Source organism: Zonotrichia leucophrys, chromosome Z (genome assembly GCF_028769735.1).
Source record: "Zonotrichia leucophrys gambelii isolate GWCS_2022_RI chromosome Z, RI_Zleu_2.0, whole genome shotgun sequence".
Classification (NCBI taxonomy): Eukaryota; Metazoa; Chordata; class Aves; order Passeriformes; family Passerellidae; genus Zonotrichia; species Zonotrichia leucophrys.
The window spans coordinates 48,260,799-48,282,414 of record NC_088200.1 but is presented as its reverse complement, the minus strand read 5'-3'; the positions used below and the strand labels follow the sequence as shown (position 1 = coordinate 48,282,414).

At 36.5% G+C, this 21,616-nt stretch overlaps 1 protein-coding gene across 2 annotated transcripts in view; it reads left to right on the top strand.

Annotated features, from left to right (window-relative positions):
• Positions 1-21,616, top strand: part of FRMD3 (FERM domain containing 3) — a 135,142-nt gene that overhangs the window by 103,286 nt on the left and 10,240 nt on the right. For both annotated transcript variants that reach the window (XM_064735251.1, XM_064735250.1), the window contains exons 7-13: positions 5,617-5,704; positions 7,542-7,630; positions 9,838-9,901; positions 10,890-10,978; positions 14,249-14,323; positions 14,883-14,951; positions 17,960-18,081. In XM_064735251.1, the coding sequence (XP_064591321.1) occupies positions 5,617-5,704; positions 7,542-7,630; positions 9,838-9,901; positions 10,890-10,978; positions 14,249-14,323; positions 14,883-14,951; positions 17,960-18,081 (596 nt within the window). The remainder of the gene's footprint in view (positions 1-5,616; positions 5,705-7,541; positions 7,631-9,837; positions 9,902-10,889; positions 10,979-14,248; positions 14,324-14,882; positions 14,952-17,959; positions 18,082-21,616) is intronic.

The following is a 21,616-nucleotide window of genomic DNA, read 5'->3' as shown; positions in this document are numbered from 1 at the left end:
TATCAGGCTGTATGTTGGCCACTATCACTGCTTGAAAAAGAACTAATTCTCTAAGTATCAAAACATCATTGTGTGTGGTATAATAGGTGAATAATTTGTTTTTATTCTGCTACATTTTCCCAGTGTTTTCACTCCAGAATTCATACCAGTTGTAATCTGGATGAATCAGAGAGATGGTTGGAATGTACTTACCTAGTCCTTTCCCTGAAGCATTCCCTGTGTGCTGATTTCCTCAAAGCTTTTTTCTTCTGAACCATATTTCTTCTGACAAAAGTGTTCTTAAAACCAATTCAAATAATGGAAATGTTCTTATAATTCTGGTTTCACTAATTAGAAAATAGTAAGAGCGAGATTTTTTTTTATTAATGTTTGCGTGGTAAAGAGAATATTTGCAGAAACTCTATGTTGAGGTGGGAATTTAATGGAAGAGGCAGCTGTAGCAGTAATCTAGAGTAAGAAACTTCACAGACAAGAGTTGTTGTTCTCATTCTCATTTGGAGAACTGAAAAAAAATATATCCATATATGGGATTTTTCTTTTTATCTAATTCCAGGAAGTATTCAGTAGAAAGGATAATCTGCTTGGGATGAAAACACTTTAAAATTTATGGCAACCTTGATAATTTTTTATCTTTAGGACAGGTTTTTCTTGTGTGTATGTGCACTCGCACATGAACTGCATTTTTTTACTTCTTTATTCCCTGGGAATAGTGGTCATAATGCTGATCTGCAAATGTCATTGTTTTTATCATGATAGTCCTTGTCTGTCTAATGGTGAAGTCTGGATTCAGGTTCTGCATACTTAACACACTGATATCTTCAAATATCTGTGTGAAATTTTAAAATGTACAGATTTCTTAATCAGCTGAAAGGAACTATTTCCTCTGCACCCTCCTCCATCCTCACCTCTTCTCTGTTTGGAGAGGGCTTTATGGGCTAAATGTGTCTGGACCAGAAAGCTTTGCAGATTTCTCTGTATCATGGGAATACATTTTAAATTAATATTAGGTAAATTAAAACTGCATCTCTTCTGCAAATGTGTTCTGTCTTTGAATGCACTTAAAGCTGTCTGTGTCACTGCATCAATTTATGAAGTAAAGCTGAAATACAAATGTCTGAGCATAGACTTCAGAGACATCATCTCACTCTGATCTCTGAAGGCACAGAGGTAATTTGAAACATTGTGGTAGAAGGAGTTATGTGAGTGGCACATACCATCACAGCATGCATGCATTTAATGGACTTGGTAAAAGAGTTTGATTCTTGTTTTAAAGTGGTTATTTTGGTCTTACTGGATTCTATCTATCTGGGAGGAAAAGAGCTTTGCAGTAAAAGTTAAAATTGATATTTAAGTGTTCTGCAGCTTTCTACATTTAGTATATTTCAGCAATCTTCAGCTATTTATTTACTTCCTAGCTGATAATATTTCTTACCATATACAGACACATTTAAAGGCTTTCCTCTGCCAGTGCTAGATTGGGCTGGCCTTATTATTCTGATAAACTGAACTATGGCCTACAATGCAATTTCACTTACCAGTGTAGTCATTTGGTGCTTTCCTTTGAGATTATCACCACTACTGTGCTATTCTTCCCACTGCAACTTAAATAGTAGCAATCATAGCAGGTTTATTTCAATCATTGTGACGAAAAATAGTAGCAAAAAGACTTTATTTAAAAACATCTCCACTATCTACCAAAATACTCTGAGCTTAAAGCAAAAATTGATCAAGACAATTAGCAATTTAATTTTATAACAATTGGAGTCTCAGCTACATGTAAAAAGATTTAAAGGTGCAACACCAAAAACTTATTCACGTGGTAAGCAATTCTGTGTTCAGTGTACCGTGCAGCTAAGTGTGCTGTTTCTTTAGCAGAGTTCTAGCATTATTTTAGGTTAGAAAGAGCCCTGGGTAACTCAGTTCTGCTGGGAGATGTCCTCTACAACCTGTAGGATATAACAGCAAGAATATTTAATAGGAGGACATCCTTCTTGAAGTGGTTGCTGTTGTCTGTCCTGAGATCACAGTGAAATATGTCCAAGACTGCAGGGCAGGGCAAAGAGTGGCTGATGGAGGCTGAGCCTGCGTTGTTTAAAGCATTGTGGCTGGTGTCCCTGGTTTGCATGGAAGTGAATATATAAGGTCTCTAGAGGCCAGACCATTATATACGTGTTTATGTGCTGCTTTATTAAAACACATTAATACACCTTACAAACTGCAAATGTTCAGAAATTAAACACAGATAGGATATACTCTGGGAAAGTATTGCTATTGTATTATGCAGCAAGTACATTTTCTTGATGCAGAGATTAGGCAAAAAGGTGGACTGTAATTGTTATTATTACTAGTTTGTTAACACTAGCATCTCACAGCACTTTTTAAGTCAGTAAGAAAATCAGAGAAGACAAATAAAATTACCTCTCTAATAGCACTCAGGAACAAGGAGGATGAGAATAGCATTGAAAATGCTTTTTCTTTGCTGTTTTTGCTACACGGTTTTCTTTGTCAAAAGAAGTTAATGCTCAATCCCGTGGTGTTTCATTCTTAACTTGCACTAAGATTTATGACTTTAGTACGCAATAGATACATACTTCAAAGGAAAGGCATGAAGGGGAGAAACTTCTGGAATGAATTCATATTGGCAGTGAGTGAAGCAAGTAGATCATCACTGTGACACATCCTGGAAGTTATTCCCTGTTGATCTTCCTTGCCCTTTGGGTGATAAAAGGAGCTTTTACATCCTCTAGTGCATACTTCTCATGAGCCCCAAGTTAAAACAGAGTGTGTTGCATACTTCTCAGTGTTCTGTTGAAGTATTTGTTTCAAAAAATTTTATTAGGAACTTTTGGATTAATTGACGCCTAGAGGTTGAATAATTAATTCATAGCTAATGGCTGTGGAACTCTAATTTCACCAATAATCCACTTTTTATCATTTGTATGCTATACAGAAACTTTTCTGAGTAGCAGTTTCTTTTTTTTTGTCCTGTTCAATATTTTTGCCATGCAACAGATGGATGCTGAAGTGCCTACAACATATAGAAAGGGAATATGTCTTTCCCTTAATGCCGAATTAATACTGGAAAATAACGTCAACAGCAATAAATGCACTGAGATCTGAATTTCCTGAGAGTACTGAGTTTCAAAAAAGCAAATATGTATTGCCTAAATATTCCCCATTTTTCCATTCTAAAACACTTGCATAAGTGAGTACACTATAAATTCTTGTATAGGGCTGTTTGTTGCATATAGAAATCTTAAAGGCTTTTTAACAAGGCAAATCAAAAGCATATCTAATGTTAGAACAGTGACTGATAAAAGAAAAAGTTGATGTTGATGATAGGATTTGTTACAGTTATATTTTTATTTAGTAAGAAAAATTTCATTACTAAGTTACACACGAAAAACATATTATCAAGGCTTAAATGTTAATCCTTTGATAAGAGATGAATGAGGATTTTTTCATTTGATATTGTCCTTGACTCTTGTGCTTTGTGATGTTCTTTTAAGGCTTTGCACTGCAGCCATCTGATTAGTATGTAATTGGATAAGATCAAATTTGTCCATGTCTTTGGCTTTTTTTTTTCCCCAAATACCACACAGAGCTTGTTTCACTGGATGTACACAAAATCATCATAGTTGCAGAGGCTGTATGGGAAGGGAGCCTGATAATACTTTCTTGAATGTTTCTTTAATAGTAATAGCAAGTTGAGGTTTTTTCCCCATTTCAATATGTCAGCTCCCCAAACCTCATTGTTACAAACTGCTTGTCACTTTTTGGTCCACTGAAACCAGAAGATTGACTATCCTTTGTACCAGCAAACAGAGGTGGATTAAAAAATGTGTTTTGTAATCCTTTGCTTTTGTAAGGCCCAATATCTAATAAGGAAGCAAACTATTTGTTTGACTTTTCACTATGCAACATAACTATTCAAAGAAATTTAGGTCAAACTAGCTAATTACTTCTGTCAAATGCAGTTGACTGGTACATGAAATAAAATTGTTGTCTTTTTAGGGGTCATTTATGGTCTTACCTTTGCGATGTCATAAAGTTGTGATTTAATAGTATTTAAAATGGAGTAAAAGCTTAGTAGGGCTACCAAAAAACTGAGTGGAAAAAGAAGCATTTTTGTTTTGATTGCTGCTTTGGTGCTGTTTTCTCCTTAACTATTAGCTGTGTAAATACACATTTGTAATTTTTGGTAATATTTGTAATATATGCTCTTCTCCACTGGCAAGTGGTGAGAAAGAGACTGAAACAGGAAAGACAAAGAAGGCCACTTCTTCTCTAAAATATATATCTATTTTAGTTTAGAAGTAAAAGATCCACAAAAATGTGGTCTGAAATAAAGTGAAGGTTGTGTAGTGTCAAAACAATACTGAAGAAGCCCAAGAAATATCACGGGGTTGACTAGGACATGATAAAGAGTGAAGTAAAAAGAAGCAATTTTAAAACTTTGTAACAGAAATGGTTATTGACACATTGCCTCAGGTCATCATCCTGTTAGGTTCAAGATAGGATTTGATGTCCACAAGCATGCTAGATGTTGTTTTAATTGTCAAACTAAACTTTGGATCAGATGCTGGATATCATATGATAGTGCTTGTTTTCTACCTGAAGGGGCGTAACAGGCTTTCAGGGAAATTATGCTACAACAATATACAGTGTAGTATTAAATGTCAATTCCTATGTACAATTTGCAATGTGAGGCTAGACTCACAAAAAAATTCAGGGGCAGAATAAAGTAGGACTATCACTATGGTCCTTGAAAATTTGTTAATGGCTCTTTTCACTTTTTTTGATTATTATTTGCATGGAAAGTATTTATGAAGTCTGGCTTTCTAAAGGCCCTAGGCACTGCTCATTATCATAAAACTGTATTGTCTTTCAAAATCATGTACTGTAGTTATACAGATACAGAAATGAAATAATACTTGAGACAGCTCACTTCCAAATGGGCATTGTAAATCTGTGTTAGAGATTAATAAATCAGGATAAATATGTGATAAAACTTACTCTAGACCCCAAGTCTTCTTGTCTCATGTCAGGCTTTAGTGTATATTCTCTGTTGATTATAGACACCCTAAAAATAGGGTTGTATAAATGGAAATGCTGACAGATTCTGAGCTATCATATTGGTAGCAGGCACTGCTATAATTAGACATACATCTGAGTAGGCAGTGTAATATGATTGCTGTGTTTATTCTTACTGGAAGGAATGTCTGTTAATCTGCGCAATCCTTTTAAATGAAATGGGGAGCAAGAGTTTGTGGAAAAAAGATGCTGAGGTTTATTTCATAATCAGGCTGACATGAGGGTATATCAAAAGACAAGAAATACTTTCAAAATATGAGATAATTCTGCTGTTGTTATCTCAGGATTTTTAAAAAATCCTCAGAATTTACCTGAAAACAACAGGCACTGTACAATTCAGCAGAAGAAATGATATGAAAAGTTTTCTATCTTTTTATTACAAACAAAACATTGTTGAAATAGTTTGAATGTCAGTAAAAACTTTCTTTTCCTCTGTCTTTAGGCTTTTAGATTCTCCAGTCGATAAGTCTTTTTGTCCTATTTCTTTTTGCTGTCAAACTCCATTTTCTTTTGTAATTGCAGAGGTCAGAGCCCAGCTGTTGCTGAATTTAACTTGCTTCTTAAAGCAAATTCTTTGGAAACTTATGGTGTTGATCCTCATCCTTGCAAGGTAACAGTTCTTTTTACTAACTTTTAATAAAACATCTTTTTTACTAACATTTAGTTAAAAGTTAGTGATGGAATTGATTTAGCTCTGGTTTTTATCAAGGTGTAAATAGTGAGCAGTTTCTAAAAAAGCTGCCCTGGAACTACACATTATGCTTAAGCCTTGGAAGAACACTGACTGGCTAACATTTCTACATCAGTCAAAAAAAGGGTTTCTCCAGAGGAAGAAGAAGATCACAGGAGAATTTAGTAGATTGTAATGGCATAAGCTCTGATAATAGTCCATAATTTCTTTGCATTTAGTGCAAAGGTTTCTTTTAATTAGTTCAGGTATGAAATATTTTTTGTTTGCCAAGATTTTCAGGATTCACCATTATTTTGACAAGAAAATGCAAAACACCGATAGTCCATGGCAGATCAGTTTTTCAAACATCATCAAAATATGCAAATCTTAGGAAGAAAGCAAGCCAAATGCTCAGGGAGGAAAACCCAGTTCCCATTCCCACTTCCCACCTTGATATTTTGTGATCTTCTGTAAGAAGGTGATCTTAATTACCAGTTCTGATTATCATGTACGTGCACATTTTAATTACGTGGTTGTATCTGTCTCATCTGGGATGTTTATTTTTAGAATGACTTGCTTTTTGTTTTTACTGCTGCTTTTGCTTTGGCTCATGTATTGTCTCTGCTGCTGGGACAGCAGTACTGTTTAGTTAGCTGTTCTGGTGGTGATCATCCTTAAGCAGTCAGCTCTAACACAAAGCTACAGAAGATTTTGTATACGCTTTGTTAGGAATGGCGCTCCTGTGTGAAACACAGGGTCTGGCTCAGAGCTTAGTGAAATCAGTGATGCAGTAAACTTAACTTTGAAACTATACTGCAGATTTTCAAAAGGTATCCCAAAAACTGAGGCATGACAGGCTCAGAATTACTTCTTTACCTGTGAGGCAGGGTTTATAGTGTGGGAGCCAATCAGAAATTCATCACCCGTGCCTTAGGAAAATTTGTCTGTCTTCTGGAAGTGAACCTCAAAGTGAGGTCCTTGGGAAACTCCTTATGACATGCTCCTTTTGGTGCTGTGGCTGCTGCTCCAGAACCATCCCTGTTTCTGTTCCCCTTTACTTCATTGTTAAGACATAAGGCACAATAAAGTTGATTATCTTTATCAAGATGAGGGTATGGAACTTGGGATGGATAGAAAATCCAGTTAATACAAAACTCATCTTAATCATTTATCAAAAATGATAAACCGGAACTTTTATAGTGGAGCAATATTTTAAGAATTTTCTTTTCTATTTGAAAGGCAACTGCTATTTCTTCTGGTTTGTACTGAGGAGTCTGTGAGTACAAAACAGAAGTTTGTATTAGTAAATGCTGTCTGTCAGTAGTATTTCCAACATGACACCTTGCAGAGGAACAATGTATTGTGAAATCTTAGAAAATATCAGTGTTGAAGCAGATATGAATCCCTGGTTTGTAGTTAGTCCTCCTTTTAAGACTGGGACATACACAGAAGTACATTTTCAATAAATTTGGTAAGTCTGCCTGAGGAGTCCCTGGTGTCATCAGGTAGAGGAAAACAAAGAATAAGATATTGTTACTCAAATGCCTAGAAATAAATGAGATCTTTATTTCAAGGGCTGTCCTTTCTTTTAGAAGTATGTATTTTAAAGGCAAATTTGTTTTGAAGTGGAAAACAAAATAAAGGTACTCTAGAATGGAGTAACAATTTATGCTATCAGTAAAAAATCAGTAAGAAGTACCTCAGTAATAAATCAGTAATAAATACCTTGTTGGATGAGGAGAAAGTTATGTTGCTATGTTTCTTTTTCTCTTTCAAGGACTCATTCGGGACAACTACATTTTTAGGATTCACAGCTGCAGGATTTGTAGTTTTCCAGGGTAATAAAAGAATTCATTTATTAAAATGGTAAGCATATGATGTAAGAATATTTCAATAAATAAATATATCTTCTCCTGTGTCTTCTCTTCCTACTATCTTCACCTGCATTTGTTGTCTTTAAGGAGAACCATGTGAATATTACCTTTCCTGCCCCATTATGTTTCTGTTTTAATGGATTTTAGATAACAGCTACAACTACAACAATAACAACAACAATAACAATTTAGTCTCATTGAACTCCCAGTGAAAATTATTCCACAGAGTTTATTAGTAAATATTATTTACAAATGCTGAAACTGAGTACATTGATTTTTCAGCTATCTGTAAGTCACCAGTGAGGTTTACTGGCAAAGAGCCCTCCTTAATCTTCATTTGATTTTTAGAAATATTGCAATTTGCTCATTTAATTACCCTCAATTTGAAACCATAAAAAAACTTATTTGGTAAACAGAGGAGAAAGAAGTGAGAATGCATTTGAATTTATTTTTTTATGTCTCTTTTTTTAAGAAACGAGTACTTATGCAATTGTCTTTGGTTAGTCCAGTTTTGCTCTTATTTGAACTCCAGGACTTACTTAATTTGTTACCCTCACTCAGCCACATTTGAGGAAGAGGTAAAACTGAGCTCCTGCAGATGATGTTAAGAGCAGCTGGCCACACCTTCAGCAGTGTGGTGGAAAGTGACCAGTCATGCTTAGACACTGATAATCTCATTTTAGCCCTGCTGCTACATGCATGCCAACAGTTGTAAATGTTCTGTCTCTCTGAGCCTGTCTTGTGGGATCAAGACAGGCAGAAGGCGGAAAAAAGATGAAGCTGGGCTCCTTGCTGCATATCTGTAGAAACTTCTCTGAGTGTTGAATAACCTGAAATCTTCAGAAGTGTAAAATCAGCATAGTCCTGCCTGTACAGCTGAGTTCCCTATGGAGCTCTGGGGACACACCTATCAGCAGCCATCCGTTTATAATCATGGGTTTACAGTACAATTTCCCCAGGGTTAATTGCAGGTGGCTGTGGTCGCAGTACATCAGTGGTTTGTGGTTTTGGCACAAGAAAAGCATAACAGTAATGTCAGTCTATGGCACACTGAGGAGAGAGTAGCCCTTGCCAAGCAGGTGCCCACCATGCTGTGGGACATGAATCTCACAGCATTTAGCTGCTCATCTCACTTGAGGGTAATGCATCCTCTGGGCCATCCAGGAATACTTATTAAGTGCATTAATATGTAAACCAGATAAAAAATAAAGCAGCGATGGAGGAGGAGCCAATAAACTCTCAGTGTTACAATAGAGGCTGAAAGGCAGTCTGGTGAGTTTTGTCTGAACACTATGCTCTGCTTCTTCCATTTCAGAGGCCTGGAAGTGAGTGCTAGTAGCTGTAAATAATTTTAGCTGAAATTTGCGCTACACAATAAAAAAAACCAGATTTGTATTTGAGATTTTATTTTCAATGTAAAAGCTTTCTCAATGATTTTTTGCTTTCTCATGTAAAAGGAAAACTCTTGTTGTAAAGTTTCAGGTATAGCATTGTCCTTGCCTCCAAGATTATTCTTGTTTCAACTCTGACATCCAAAACCCTTAGGGAAATTTGTCAGAAACAGCAGTGGCTCCATTTTAACTCCGGTAATGACAAAATTTCCATTACAATTTAAGCAGAGGCATGGCATTACCTTTTTGTGGTTCACTGTTATTCCATATGAAGATTGAGCACTTAACCTTGATTAAATTAAATTTTGATATAAATTTTGCAACTCAAAAAGCCTGTCTATAACAAATACTGCTAAACATGATCTTTTTCTTCTTGTTGTACTCTGTTACTAAGACATGTGATGTGAAGCCTCATAAATGAGTATAGAGAAAAGAATATTATCTTTCCCTCAACTCAATTACAATAGACATTGTAAGATTTTAAGATGTAAGAGGAATTACAAACTGTGCAGTAAATATAATATAAATATAAGTTTCTGTCTACCTTTGATTTTCTCTTCACTTTCCAGCAGACAAAGTTAACTCCTTGAAGATACATAAGGATGTAACAGAAAAACTCTGGACTTATCCTCTCAAAAAATTTAAACTATTAAATAATTTTATCCTAAATCTTGTAAGGTCTGTAGAGGGCTTTTGTCATTTGATTGCCTGCTTGACTTTGTTAATCAGGAAAATTTACATGCTAGTTACTTTTCTTACTCATAGATTTATCTTTGTTTCCTATACTTAAATTTTTTTCTCTTTCTAGGTGTGATGTCTATAAGCTGAAATTTGAAGGGAAGACATTTTATGTGTTTGGAGCTCAGAAAGAGGTTGTGTTTAATATTTTTACAGAACTTCTGTACTTGACTAAGATTGTATGAGGCATAGCATATGTTTTTAAATAAACTACTAAATCAATAATTGTACTTAATATTGTAACTAAAATATAGAATATGAATGAATGTGAGTAATTTTTTTAAAAATGTCCAATTTGCAAAGGGTTGAGACATTTCTCACTTAATATTCACACTGAGCTAAGTGGATTGTTCATGGTTTTGGATGCCTTTGGAGTTAAGTTTTAATGTATTTTTAAGTGCTAAAGTTGCACTCACCTACTCTAAAGTATAGAAGATGTCTGTATATGATTGCAAACTCAAGTAAGCATTGATACCTGAATCAATTTGAGGCATTTTTCTGCTAATTACAGTCCCACCCTCAAATTTTGGTGAGATGAAAAGGTTAGAGTGTGTCTCATATAATTAGGTCCTATCACTGGGCTGTTGTCATTGAAATCCTAGAGGCTTGCCTACATCAGTAATTTCCCTATATCAGAGTGATATAGCCTAAAGGTTATGGTTTTGAATGGAGATGAGGAAAAAAAATGAAGGAAGGAAATAATGCCGGAGGTACCACGACTGCTCATGTGGTTGCAAGGAGGTTTTGATGGTAGGATATGAAATGGTAGAGAGGAGGGAGAGGTGGGTGGTAAGTAGTGCAGCAAAGAATATTGAACTCAGGGTTTTCCCTCATTCAATTTTGACCAGTTATACAGTTGTTTTAAAGGCCACTTGTACATATGCTCTTCCTTCCCCCCTTGAAGCATCTCCTTTTCTCTGAAAAAATTGCCTGGGCTGTTTAAATATCAGCTGTGTGTGGATTGCGCATCTATGGGTGAGCCACAGATTTACACTATACAGGAAAATTTGGTCTTCCATGTATCTGGGTAAAGGTGATGCCATCAGGTAGAGAGAGCTATTTCAGGCATTGAGAATTCAACATTTTCACTTCTTTCATTTGCTTTCTTTTCCTTGCATTTAGAAGAAGGCTGTGCTGGCATTCCATACCTCTACACCAGCAGCCTGCAAGCATCTTTGGAAGTGTGGGGTGGAGAACCAGGCTTTTTACAAGTATGTTCACCTGAAGTCATTATCTATAATGAAAGTTAAAAAAAAAAAGTGTGTGAGTGGAGGTTTGTTCATTGTGAAATGTTCCATTTAATTAACAGAAGGCAAAATGTAAACAGAAAATACGCAAGTTAATGGGAAATATTATTTCACTTCAAGCCAGTATTAGAAATTGTTTAAAATATAAATGAGACAGGAGGGTTTTGGCTCCAGCACAATGCTTTTGCTGCTCTGTAGTGAGATATTGGATGGACAGAGTACTGCACTTGTGTCTGGGAACATAGCTGTTAATCTTAACCCAGCTGTAGAATATCTTGAGAATGAAGGGAAAAAAATCTGTCATTCTTGATTCTCTGGGCTCTTGTGCCAGGAGGCAATTGTTCTGCTTGAAATGCAAGGCTTAGTAAGAGTTGATTGAAAAATAAACAGTTCTCTTTAATGATTTAAGGAAGAAAAGAAAATCTTCTTAGATGCATTTTGAAAGATACCTGTGATGTTGTTATACATAAAAAGCTTGTAAAGTGACAAAAAATAAAAGTAGTATCTCCCTCCTTACTCCCTGAAAGACACCCTATTAATAATTCCTCATAAAAAACTCCTCTGCATTTTTCTGCCCTTCCCTGACTTTGTTAGGTCTGTTTATTCATGCTTCCCTCTAGGCATGTAGCTTTTATTCTTGCTACTTAGTGTTTCTTTACAGGCTCTCACATATTTTATAAATATTACTGTTTCTGTGTTGGCACACAGCCAGGGGGCTGCTGTAAGGGCAAATAAAAAAGAAGTAGGAAAAATATATCTTCTAACCTGAATGTTAATGACCTGCTTTAATTTGGAGAAGTGACTCCCTTTAGTTTCAACAGTGATACAATAGTATATAATCTCTCCAACTGATATATTCAATTGGATAGAAAAAAAGAAACAGGAAGTAGGAACTGGCAAAATGCATTTGTTAATTCTCTATGTCAACATTTACTGCGCTTGAGACTATATCAACCCTAAATATAGTCTATAAATAAAGACTAATTTGACTTTTCTGTTTTAAGTAGATTTAAGTAGGAAAATACTGCATGGTGTTTGAGTAGTTTCATTTTATGTTACAGGAAATAAATTGGGAATAGGAGGTGATTTCCCCGTAAAGAAAACAAATTACTTAGAGTAGAAATTAGCTCAATGTAAAAATGTGTCGGGGTGGTTCACAGGAATATCACCTCTCTGTTCTTGTTGTGAAATGGCAGTAATATTAACTATTTGGGTTTTGGTCACAGATACATGGTTTAGGGGGTTTGATCTTGTCTAAATGCCAGATGCCTACCCAGCTGCCCTTTCACTCCCTCTAATCAGCGGGTCAAGCGGAAAAGGTATGATAAAATACCTTATAGCTTAGGATAAAGATAGAAAGATTGCTTATCAATTACTGCCACAGCAAACCAGGCCTGAATTAGAGAAATTTAATTTAATTTCCTTTTAACCTTTTCACTCTATTTCAATTTGTCAACAGAGACAGAAATAAAACCACCCTTCCCCTGTTTCATTCCAGGATCACCTTTACTCCTTCCTTTCTGACTCCTTTATGTCCTCCTTGTCCTGAGCAGCTCAGGGAGACGGGGAATGGAGATTGTAGCTCCTCTCTGCTGCTCCTTCCTTCTTATACTCTTCCTGTGCTCCAGTCTCCTTCATGAACTCCTCAAGCATGGGCCCTTTCCAAGGGCTTGCAGTCCTTCCGGACAAACCTGCTGTATCTTGTGTTCCCCTCCATGGGCCACAATGCTGGAGCCAGCTCGTGTGTGAGCTCTCCATTCCTTCAGAGCACGCTGGCCTGCTGCAGGCTCTTCCTTGGGCTGTGGGGTGGATATCTGCTCTGTATTTGGCTGCAGCAGGACAGACTCCTTGCCCACAGTTTTCTCCATTTGTGGAATCTGCTCCAATACCTGGAGCACCTCCTCCCTCTCACCATTCGCTGACCTTGGTTGTTCAATGTTGTTTCTCTCATCTGTTTTTCTACTTCCCAAATTATTTTATGGAATGGAATTATTCCTTAACAATGATTGCTTAAAGTTACACACACCTGTTTCAGTTTTGGTGGGTCTTTCAAGAGGACTTCTTTAATAAAATGAAGATTGGAAATGTTATTCAACAGATAGGGATGTGAACAATAGATTGGAAAATTGTAATGTTTAATATTCAGAGTGCAGAAAAATAACAGTAATGCTTCAAACATGCAAGTGAAGTGAAAATCATCTATAAGTAAAGCCTAAAAATCATAGTTTTGAAAGAGGAAATGTTTTCACACATTTCAGAGAAATAGAGTTGGGCAGTGGGGGCTCTGTTATTTAGCAACATTTGATAATTCTCTTTTGTTTAAGTTCTATATAATACCAACAAGATATTTGAATAAGATTCAAACAGACATAGTCAGACCGTGAAAATAATTCACATCATTGACACTTTGCCTTAATTAAATTTGGTCCTCTCCTCTTCCTAGAAGAGTTTGAGATTTGGAATTTAAGGGAAGGTCATGTTTTCAAAACACTACATGTTTTGAAAAACAGAGCTTTAGTCCTATCTTGATCCAGGTTCAGGAGTCACTGTTGCAATTATTCAAGTAGATACTAATAATTGTTATTGTTATTGACAGTTGTTTACTAGGGTCTGGGAATTAGAGATGACTGTTCAAAATCAATTTGCCATTTTTCAAGAGACCATCAAGGAAATGGCATGTGAGGTCCTCTTCCATGGTCTTTGTAATAAAGATAAAAGGTTGCTGTGTACCTGTTGAATACAGAGAAACAGTGGGGTATGATGTAGGCTACTAAGAATAGAGAATAAGAATTGACTGAATAGAGATATTGGAGAAGAACCTACTTCAGCAGACAAGTTGTTGTCTTTATTATTTCTTTGTTTTCCTAGTGGAAAAGCAGAAATAGCCAGATTTTCCCAAAACAAGCTGGTGTTAAGACACACGTCTCAGTCTTTGATATACCATGGTCTTTCCTTCATCCTTTCATGGGAATGAAAATTCATAGAGATGCAGCAAGTGTCTGCATTTAATTTTCTTGTTCTCATGACAATCACTTGTTCCATGTTCAGTCATTCTATGCTGTCTGAATGATTTTATGTGTGCTTCATTTTTTGTATAAAGGCCTTAAAAATTGAAAAGCTCATTTTTTGAAAATTACTTTATGGTATAAAAATAACAAAGCTTGTATTTTGCCTTGTTCATTTTTGCTTATCATGTCCTCGAAAAGGTGACAGCCTCTGTTATTTTTTTTCAAGGTATGCAAAATCCAGTCAGATCAAGACAATGTCCAGCAGCAAGATATTTTTTAAAGGCAGTAGATTTCGATATAGGTGGGTGTTTGCTGTTTCTTATTCGTAGTAAATCATTTCAGGAAGTAAGAAAATGTAAGTAATTAGTCATGGAAAATTCAGGGTTGTTACTGCTGGAGGGTCTGTTCATGCCTAGCTGATGTCAAGATCTGAAAATCTTCCTGTTGCCTTTTCTAGTGTCACTCAAAAATTAAGCAGGAGCTTTCACAGACACTTCTGTCAAGAGTAGTTCCGCCAGCAGATAGCTCCACTTTTGGTGCCTCTTCTGTAAAAATTAGGATGTGTGGCCAGTGCTGAGATTTTATGCCCCCTGCAGCTGGGCAGCTCTGAACCAGGTGTGAGATAGATAGTCCAGTTCAACCCATGGTGTTCTACTACAAAAAGCTGCCTTTTTTGTGGTAGCTTTGTGGGCAAGTAGTCAGCACAATTTTATTCTAGAACATTATTTATGCACTTTATTGCAATTTTTTCCCCCTTTATTTTATTTTTTTTTTAAATGTAACTTGATTTTCTACATTTATGTAGTTCTTGGCATGTATCTTAGTATTTACTTGAATATTCCTTTCATCTTTCAATGCAGTGGAAAAGTAGCCAAAGAAGTTGTGGAGGCAAGCTCTAAAATCCAGAGGGAACCTCCTGAAGTTCACAGGTATGTCTTGACATTCAGTATTGAAGTTTAGGTCTAGGGAGGATTATTGCTTTCTACAGAAGTGCTCTCCCTCATTCTGAGCTTCCACAATTATGCGTGCAAGCCTTAGGTGTCTGACAATGTCTCAAAATTCAGACAAATGTCTCCTATAAAGGAGAACCTAATCTGTGCTGCTTTGAAGCTGAGTTTAAATAATCAGTCAGATTGATAACCTATGTTATTTTTTGTGTGCTAGCATAAGCTGTTACTACATGATCCTGACAGAAAAGTACACTCTAGTTTCATTCCTAGATTTTGTTTGATTCTGTAAGTTCTTGGTTTCTAATGCTGTCGGGTCCTTATCACTCATTGTAGTGACAGTAAAAACTCCTAAGAACCTGGAGAAAGCTCTTCAGAAAAGAAGGAGGCCATCAGGGAAAACTCTTTTCAACTGTTTTTAAAAACAGATTACTTAACAGTCTGAATATTCTACAGCCATATTCCCTTTTTTGCTGAGATTTCATGTTTGGGGGGAATACACATTCTTTACTTTTAATTGAATCTTGCTATTCTGTCTATATTTTGGAAAAAAGTAGATTGTCTTTACTAAAAGATGGGAATATATTTGCAGTAAATATTTATATTATGCTGTCCAGTCACACTATGTAATTAATAGTTAGGCCATGCAGGCATGCTTTCAAACATGTTTTTCCAGATTACGTTTTAAAATGAGGTAATTGAAGGTCTAGAATATGCTAAATGATAACACAGAAGGTGGAATATAGGTGCATCACTGAGGCAGTATAAAGTACTTGGGCACACAAATGCATATTAAATGAGAATAGTTGCTCACTTTAGGAAATAGCTTATTGCCTACTATCCAAGAGGTTTCTTTGTTCCAGGATAATAAAATATTTTCACACATTTATTTTTTATCTTGTATTTTGCTTTTCTTTGATTTCTATAATTAAAAGTATTTTAAACACATAATTTAAAAGTTAGTGTACATAAAGAAGCAGATCAGAGAACAAATAAATTTATAAAGCAACATCATATGGATTTAACATCCATAAATAACAATGTATCTCTTTTATCATTAACCTTCTGAAAAAGTTTGCAATTATAATATTATGGAAGATCCAAGTTCAGTTTCTTAGAAAGACTAAGGAATATTATGATTTCAGGTGCTTTTATAGCTCAGGTTGTGAAATGGGAGACAGAGATAGCTGATCCTTCTAAAAGCACAAGCAGGCAAAAAATATAGCAATTTTTCAGCTCAAAAAAAGGGTATGTTTTTAAAAAGTTTCTTTGTGAAAGAGGATTTGGGGATAGGAAATGATGGCTTTTCATCATTCATCAGAAGCAAAACATTCAGAAAAAAATATTTGAACCTAAACATATATCTATATATCAATGCATCTATATATCTATATATCTGTATAGCTATATATCTCTATATCTATATAAAGGTTTTCCTCCCTGTGCTCTTACCCTCAAAGTCAATTCAGTTGTAACATGGTGGCATTAAGAAAGAAACATGAGGCTGAGAGGAGGGTATTGCTCACAACCCCTGTGTTTGGATATTACAGGAAACCCCTGTGTTTGGATATTACACTCAAAGCTCTGTGTACTGAAAATCTGTGTCATCATGCAGGATTAATGCAGTGGCAAGTTCTTCTGCCGAGCACAAAATGATGATTTCATGTTTTTTTCCAGGGCATGCCTGAAGGAGGGATCTTTGTAAATAAATATGGATTAGAAGCCTGTGGGTGGTCCCAGGCACAACTTATATTTTGGGAGTTGTTTGAGAGCTTTTTACAACAAGAACAAAGGTTCAAGGACTGCATAAAAAGCCTATGGATTTACCATTGGGTTGGAGTGACTATAATTATAATATTCTGAGTGAAAACTCTCTGTGGTTAGTGAAAATTTAAACAAAATAGTTATCAGAGAATACAAATAAGAATATAAATATCTTTGGGCATGTGTTATGGCACATGAAATCATGTCAATTGAGCAAGAAAGCTTGTTTATTCCCACAGAATATTTACTGACAGGTAGTGTGGGTTAAGAGTTGTACACCTGTGTCCCAAGTTTACCTAAACCTTCAGCAACACAGAGTTCCATCTTCTGACTTGCAATAGGTTCTTTGTTCAGTTTGTTTATGTGGAATTTTAAGTTGAGCCTTTTGTGCAGACTTGAAATACATTTTGTGAAACTTCTGCACTGTATCAATATACCATGTGAGGTTAAGTAGGATACTCTTCCATTTCCTCTTTGCTTTTGTCAAAGTAAATATTTTATAATATAATGGTTAAGATTTACTGCAGGGCACTTGCTTCAGGCCTGTATCATATAAATTCTAGATAACATATTCAAAAGAGCCATTTTATATTCTCAGTAATATATTTTTAGGCTAATAAGCATAATGACTGAAGAAAATCAGCAGCATTCCTAAAACTTTCCAGAGCATATTCAACACCTGCTACCAGGAAAGCCTCTTAGAGTGAAGAAAAGAAAGAAAGAAAGCCAGTGTGAGTGCTGGGAGGCATGGTGTAGAGGCAGCATCTGGGGTGCGTGGGCACGAGTGAGAGCACTCTCTATCTGTAAACCACAGGCATACAGTTGTTCCTGCTTTAGTCTTTGATCCTCAGTGCTCAAACTGTAACAAATCCTTTATCCACTTCTGGAGGCAATGGAACAACTTTTCCCTTCCTTGAATCCAAATATTAGTGTTTGCTGTGCACTGTGGAGAGGAGTAACCCACTGAAATCCTGCCTGAGACAAAAGGAAGTCAGGCAGTGTAAAGGAGCTAGATCTGGACAAAACCTCTCTCACACTTCAGATGTTGAAATGTTTACATCTGTGGAGGGTGCAACACAACACAGCTGAAAGCAGCATTCAATGTGTAGAGCTTTTTACAACAGCTCAAGGCCTAGTAATTTATGCAAAATGATTCTGAGATGAGACCTATTGGACTGCAGCTATTTCCAGTAAGCAAACTGACCCTGTTTTCCCCATTCTTTTAGAACGAGCATCACCCAGAGTCGCAGCTCTCCATCCTTGAACAAGCAACTCATAATCAACATGGAACCTCTGCAGCCTCTCCTTCCTTCTCCCTGTGAGGAGGAAGAGGTTCCTTCAGATGAAGGTGAGTCACTTACCCAATTCCCGCTGATATTCATTACAAAGCATATGGGAAAAGATGTGATACTGACTCAGGGATATGGAAAAAAATTAATAATTTTCATTTTCATTAGGTATTCCTTTTTCATTAGGTATTCCTAATCATTAAACCTCCATATGTCATACCCAGTAATGATCACTATCTCAAGAAGCAGTGCATTAGGACTAGGGAATAGGATGAAGGAATATTATGACATGAGAGATATATGGTGAGGAAAGTTACTGCTATCTGATTTCTGTTTCAAAAAATCTTTTAAACTGTCAGGCAAAAGGATCTTAGAAAATAAATAGTCTCAAGGCGGCACCTTTTTCTGAAAAGTGTCAGCAGTCATTCAGGAGTGAAAACTGGCTGTTTACTGCTGGATGTTTTGTTTTTCTTGATTCTCTACTTTCATATTTCCTTCTTTCTGCTTTAGTCTGCCAATTTAATTTCTTTGACAAAAAAAAAAAAAAGACATTATTTGCAGATCAGCTGGGAAAAATCTTTCATTTATCTTCTTTGACAAAATGGGACATGATTGGAAGATAAGTCTGAATTTATTCTGTATAGCAATGTTTTGCATGTATTTCTTTATTTCTTGATATTTGTAATATCACATTAAACACTTTTCTTTTTGAGATACAGTCACTACAAAGAATGACATGAACACCATTGCCAGCTTAAATAGGGATAATTGCCTGTGTCCTAATAAAAAGGAAGCCAACCAAACAAAATCTGACACTAGTTCTTGCTTGAGATGTAGTGAGGTAATTGTTTCAGAGGTTGGGAAATACAATATTTGCTGTTGCTTTGTTCTAGTCAATGAAAACCAGAAAAAAGCTGAGTGAGTATCTTCCTTTTCATGGGAGTATGTCCTAATTTTATTTTATAGGAGTTGTATGAACATGTTTTGTTCAGAGTTTGGACACTGAATGTAGCAAGTACAGGGTGAATTACATTGTCCGTGTTCGTACTTTATTACAATTAGTAGTAGCAGCTGTTTTTTTTAACTGAGAATTTGCTTTCTAGCAGCCAAATGCCACGGCTGTGCTTCCTCTGGGCAGTTGTCACCGCTGCAGAGCAACAACAGCTTGTTCTGTATCCTGTAAAACTGGTGACTTATTGCTATGTGCTCACCCGACAGTGCTTGTTTTAAATGTTTGTGTTACGTAAGTTTGAAAATTACATTTCCTTTCAGTCAGACAGATTGTTGTTACTATGATGAGCTAATAGACATATTTGCTGGTGGTATTACCTGCATATTTTATATGTTGTTAAATATCACCAGATGCTAAGTTAACAGTATTTAGACTTTTACAGTCTTTTCCTGCATAAAACTTGGCAATATTATCAAATTGCAGCTTGAACTGATCTCAAAGCTCTTCGACAGTGATGCTGGCTCTCTTCCCAACATCCACTTCTGTGGGTTCCCACCTTCTCCCTTGCATCAGCACTAATCACAACAGTGTGAACTAAGAGAAGGAGTTAAAAAATAAACCAACATCCAAAAAAAAAACCAAAAACAAAAACAAGAAAACAAAAAAAACCCATAAAAGAATCCCAAAAATAAACAAAAAATAAACCAAAAAACCCAAAACCCGACCAAATAAAAAAGTAAATAAAATAAATTCAAAACAACAAAACCAAACTAAACCCAGTAACAACAGCAAACCAAATTACAACAAAAAACCCAAAACCAAACAAAAACCCCTTAACTGTGCAGTTTCCTATTATTGCCTGACTCAACTATTGACTGGATCATCAAGAGAGTCAACCAAGATCCTGTGTTGGGGTAGGGGCATGAGCAGGAGGTGGGGAGAGGGGAGGCATACAGCCCTGAGACTGACACAACTACCTTGGGAGACTGCTTTTAGTGTGCTTGGTATCTCTGTATATGTCTCAGCCCAGTGAAGCATACTTTCATTTTGTTGTTAAAAGGCAAAAGTCAGTGTTATCAGATGAATAATTCATGCATGAAATCTCAGCACAGAAGTATCAGGTGACCAAAAAGAAGCTTTCATTACTTTGTCGAAACTACATTAATATCCTGTGACTGGAGAGGTATGGTATTGCCTTTATTAAAAAAATAGTCTACTCAAAAAGGTGAAGCTGTGATAGCATCTGGTGCTAGAAAATCTGGAGACAATGGACTTGCATCTGCAAAGGCAATATTCTGTCTCACCAAATCAGACAGTAAAAGAAGGCAGCCACAGAATCTGTATAGCAGGACTGCAAGAAACATAATGTGTTCAACTACACATGGAGCAAGAACTGAGCTATGCTCAGTGCTGGTGAGGCTGCACCTCAAATTCTCAGTTCTGTTCTGGGTCTGTCATTGCAAGAATGCCATTGAGAGGCTGGAGAATGTCCAGAGAAGGGCACTGGTGTGAGTGAAGGATCTGGAGCCCAAGTCCTGTGAGGAGCACTTTGAGGACCTGGGGTTGTTTAGTCTTGAGGAGGCTTGGGGTGACCTTACTAGTCTCTACAACTCCCTGAAAGGAGTGTGCAGCCAGGTGAGGATTAGTCTTGTCTCCCAGGTAATAAATAATAGACAAGAGAAAGTGGCCTCACATTATGCCTGAGAAGATATAGTTTGGATATAAGCAAAATTTCCTTTATGCATTGAAGACATTGGTGGTTAGATTTTTGTAAAAATTCATGCTTTCCAGTTTTTGTAGCTGTGTACACAATGAAGAGTCAATCCCTTTTAGTTAGGATTTAATGATCCTGTTTTGGCTCTTATGACAGTTATGAGAATAAAAATGAGAAAAGAAGACAGAATCTTATTTTTGAAGGGATGAAAAAATGGAGATAGGAAGCAAACGGGTACTTGATCTTTCCTCACACCCACAAAAAAGTGTTTGCAGAGAAGGAAAGTAAGAGAGAAGTCTTTGCTCTGGCAGAGGAAGAAAACAGGACCTCTGCTGGATATTTCTACTATACAGGCTGTGTAAGAAAAAGGAGCCATCATAAAAATGCTTTCCAAAAAGCTTCATTGAAGCAGATGTCTTTTATGAGAGAAACAGCTGGGTGTAAAATAGACATTTGCAGGACTCCCTCCCCTGCCGCTCTCTTTCCCACATATTTGCATACACATCACTGATTTTTTGGTACAAAGAGAACAAGGATGTCAGATAATGAGGATTCAGGTAGTACAGTGTCATAAACATTACAGATGAGTTCTCTGGGAAGTGAGAGACTGCATCCCCACCAGTACACTCCTTCCAGTTTATCTCTTCTCTGTGGCTTTGGTGTGATGTTATGCGAATGGTTGCCTTCCAGCTCCCAGCTGGAGCAAGTTATCAGCAGCCAGCATAGGTGCATCGTGCATTTTTGGGAACGTGTATATCTCTGCTGGGCAGGAACAGGGAAGTGCCCAGCCTTCTGAAACAACATTTCTTTCTGTCCAGGGAGAATCTGTCCTCAAGCGGGAGCTGGAGCTCATACGTAAAGAGAGAAATTTTTTTCCCAGTCTTAGAAATTCTCTGTTCTTCTTTTAAATGGGCAGGTCAGGTTCTTA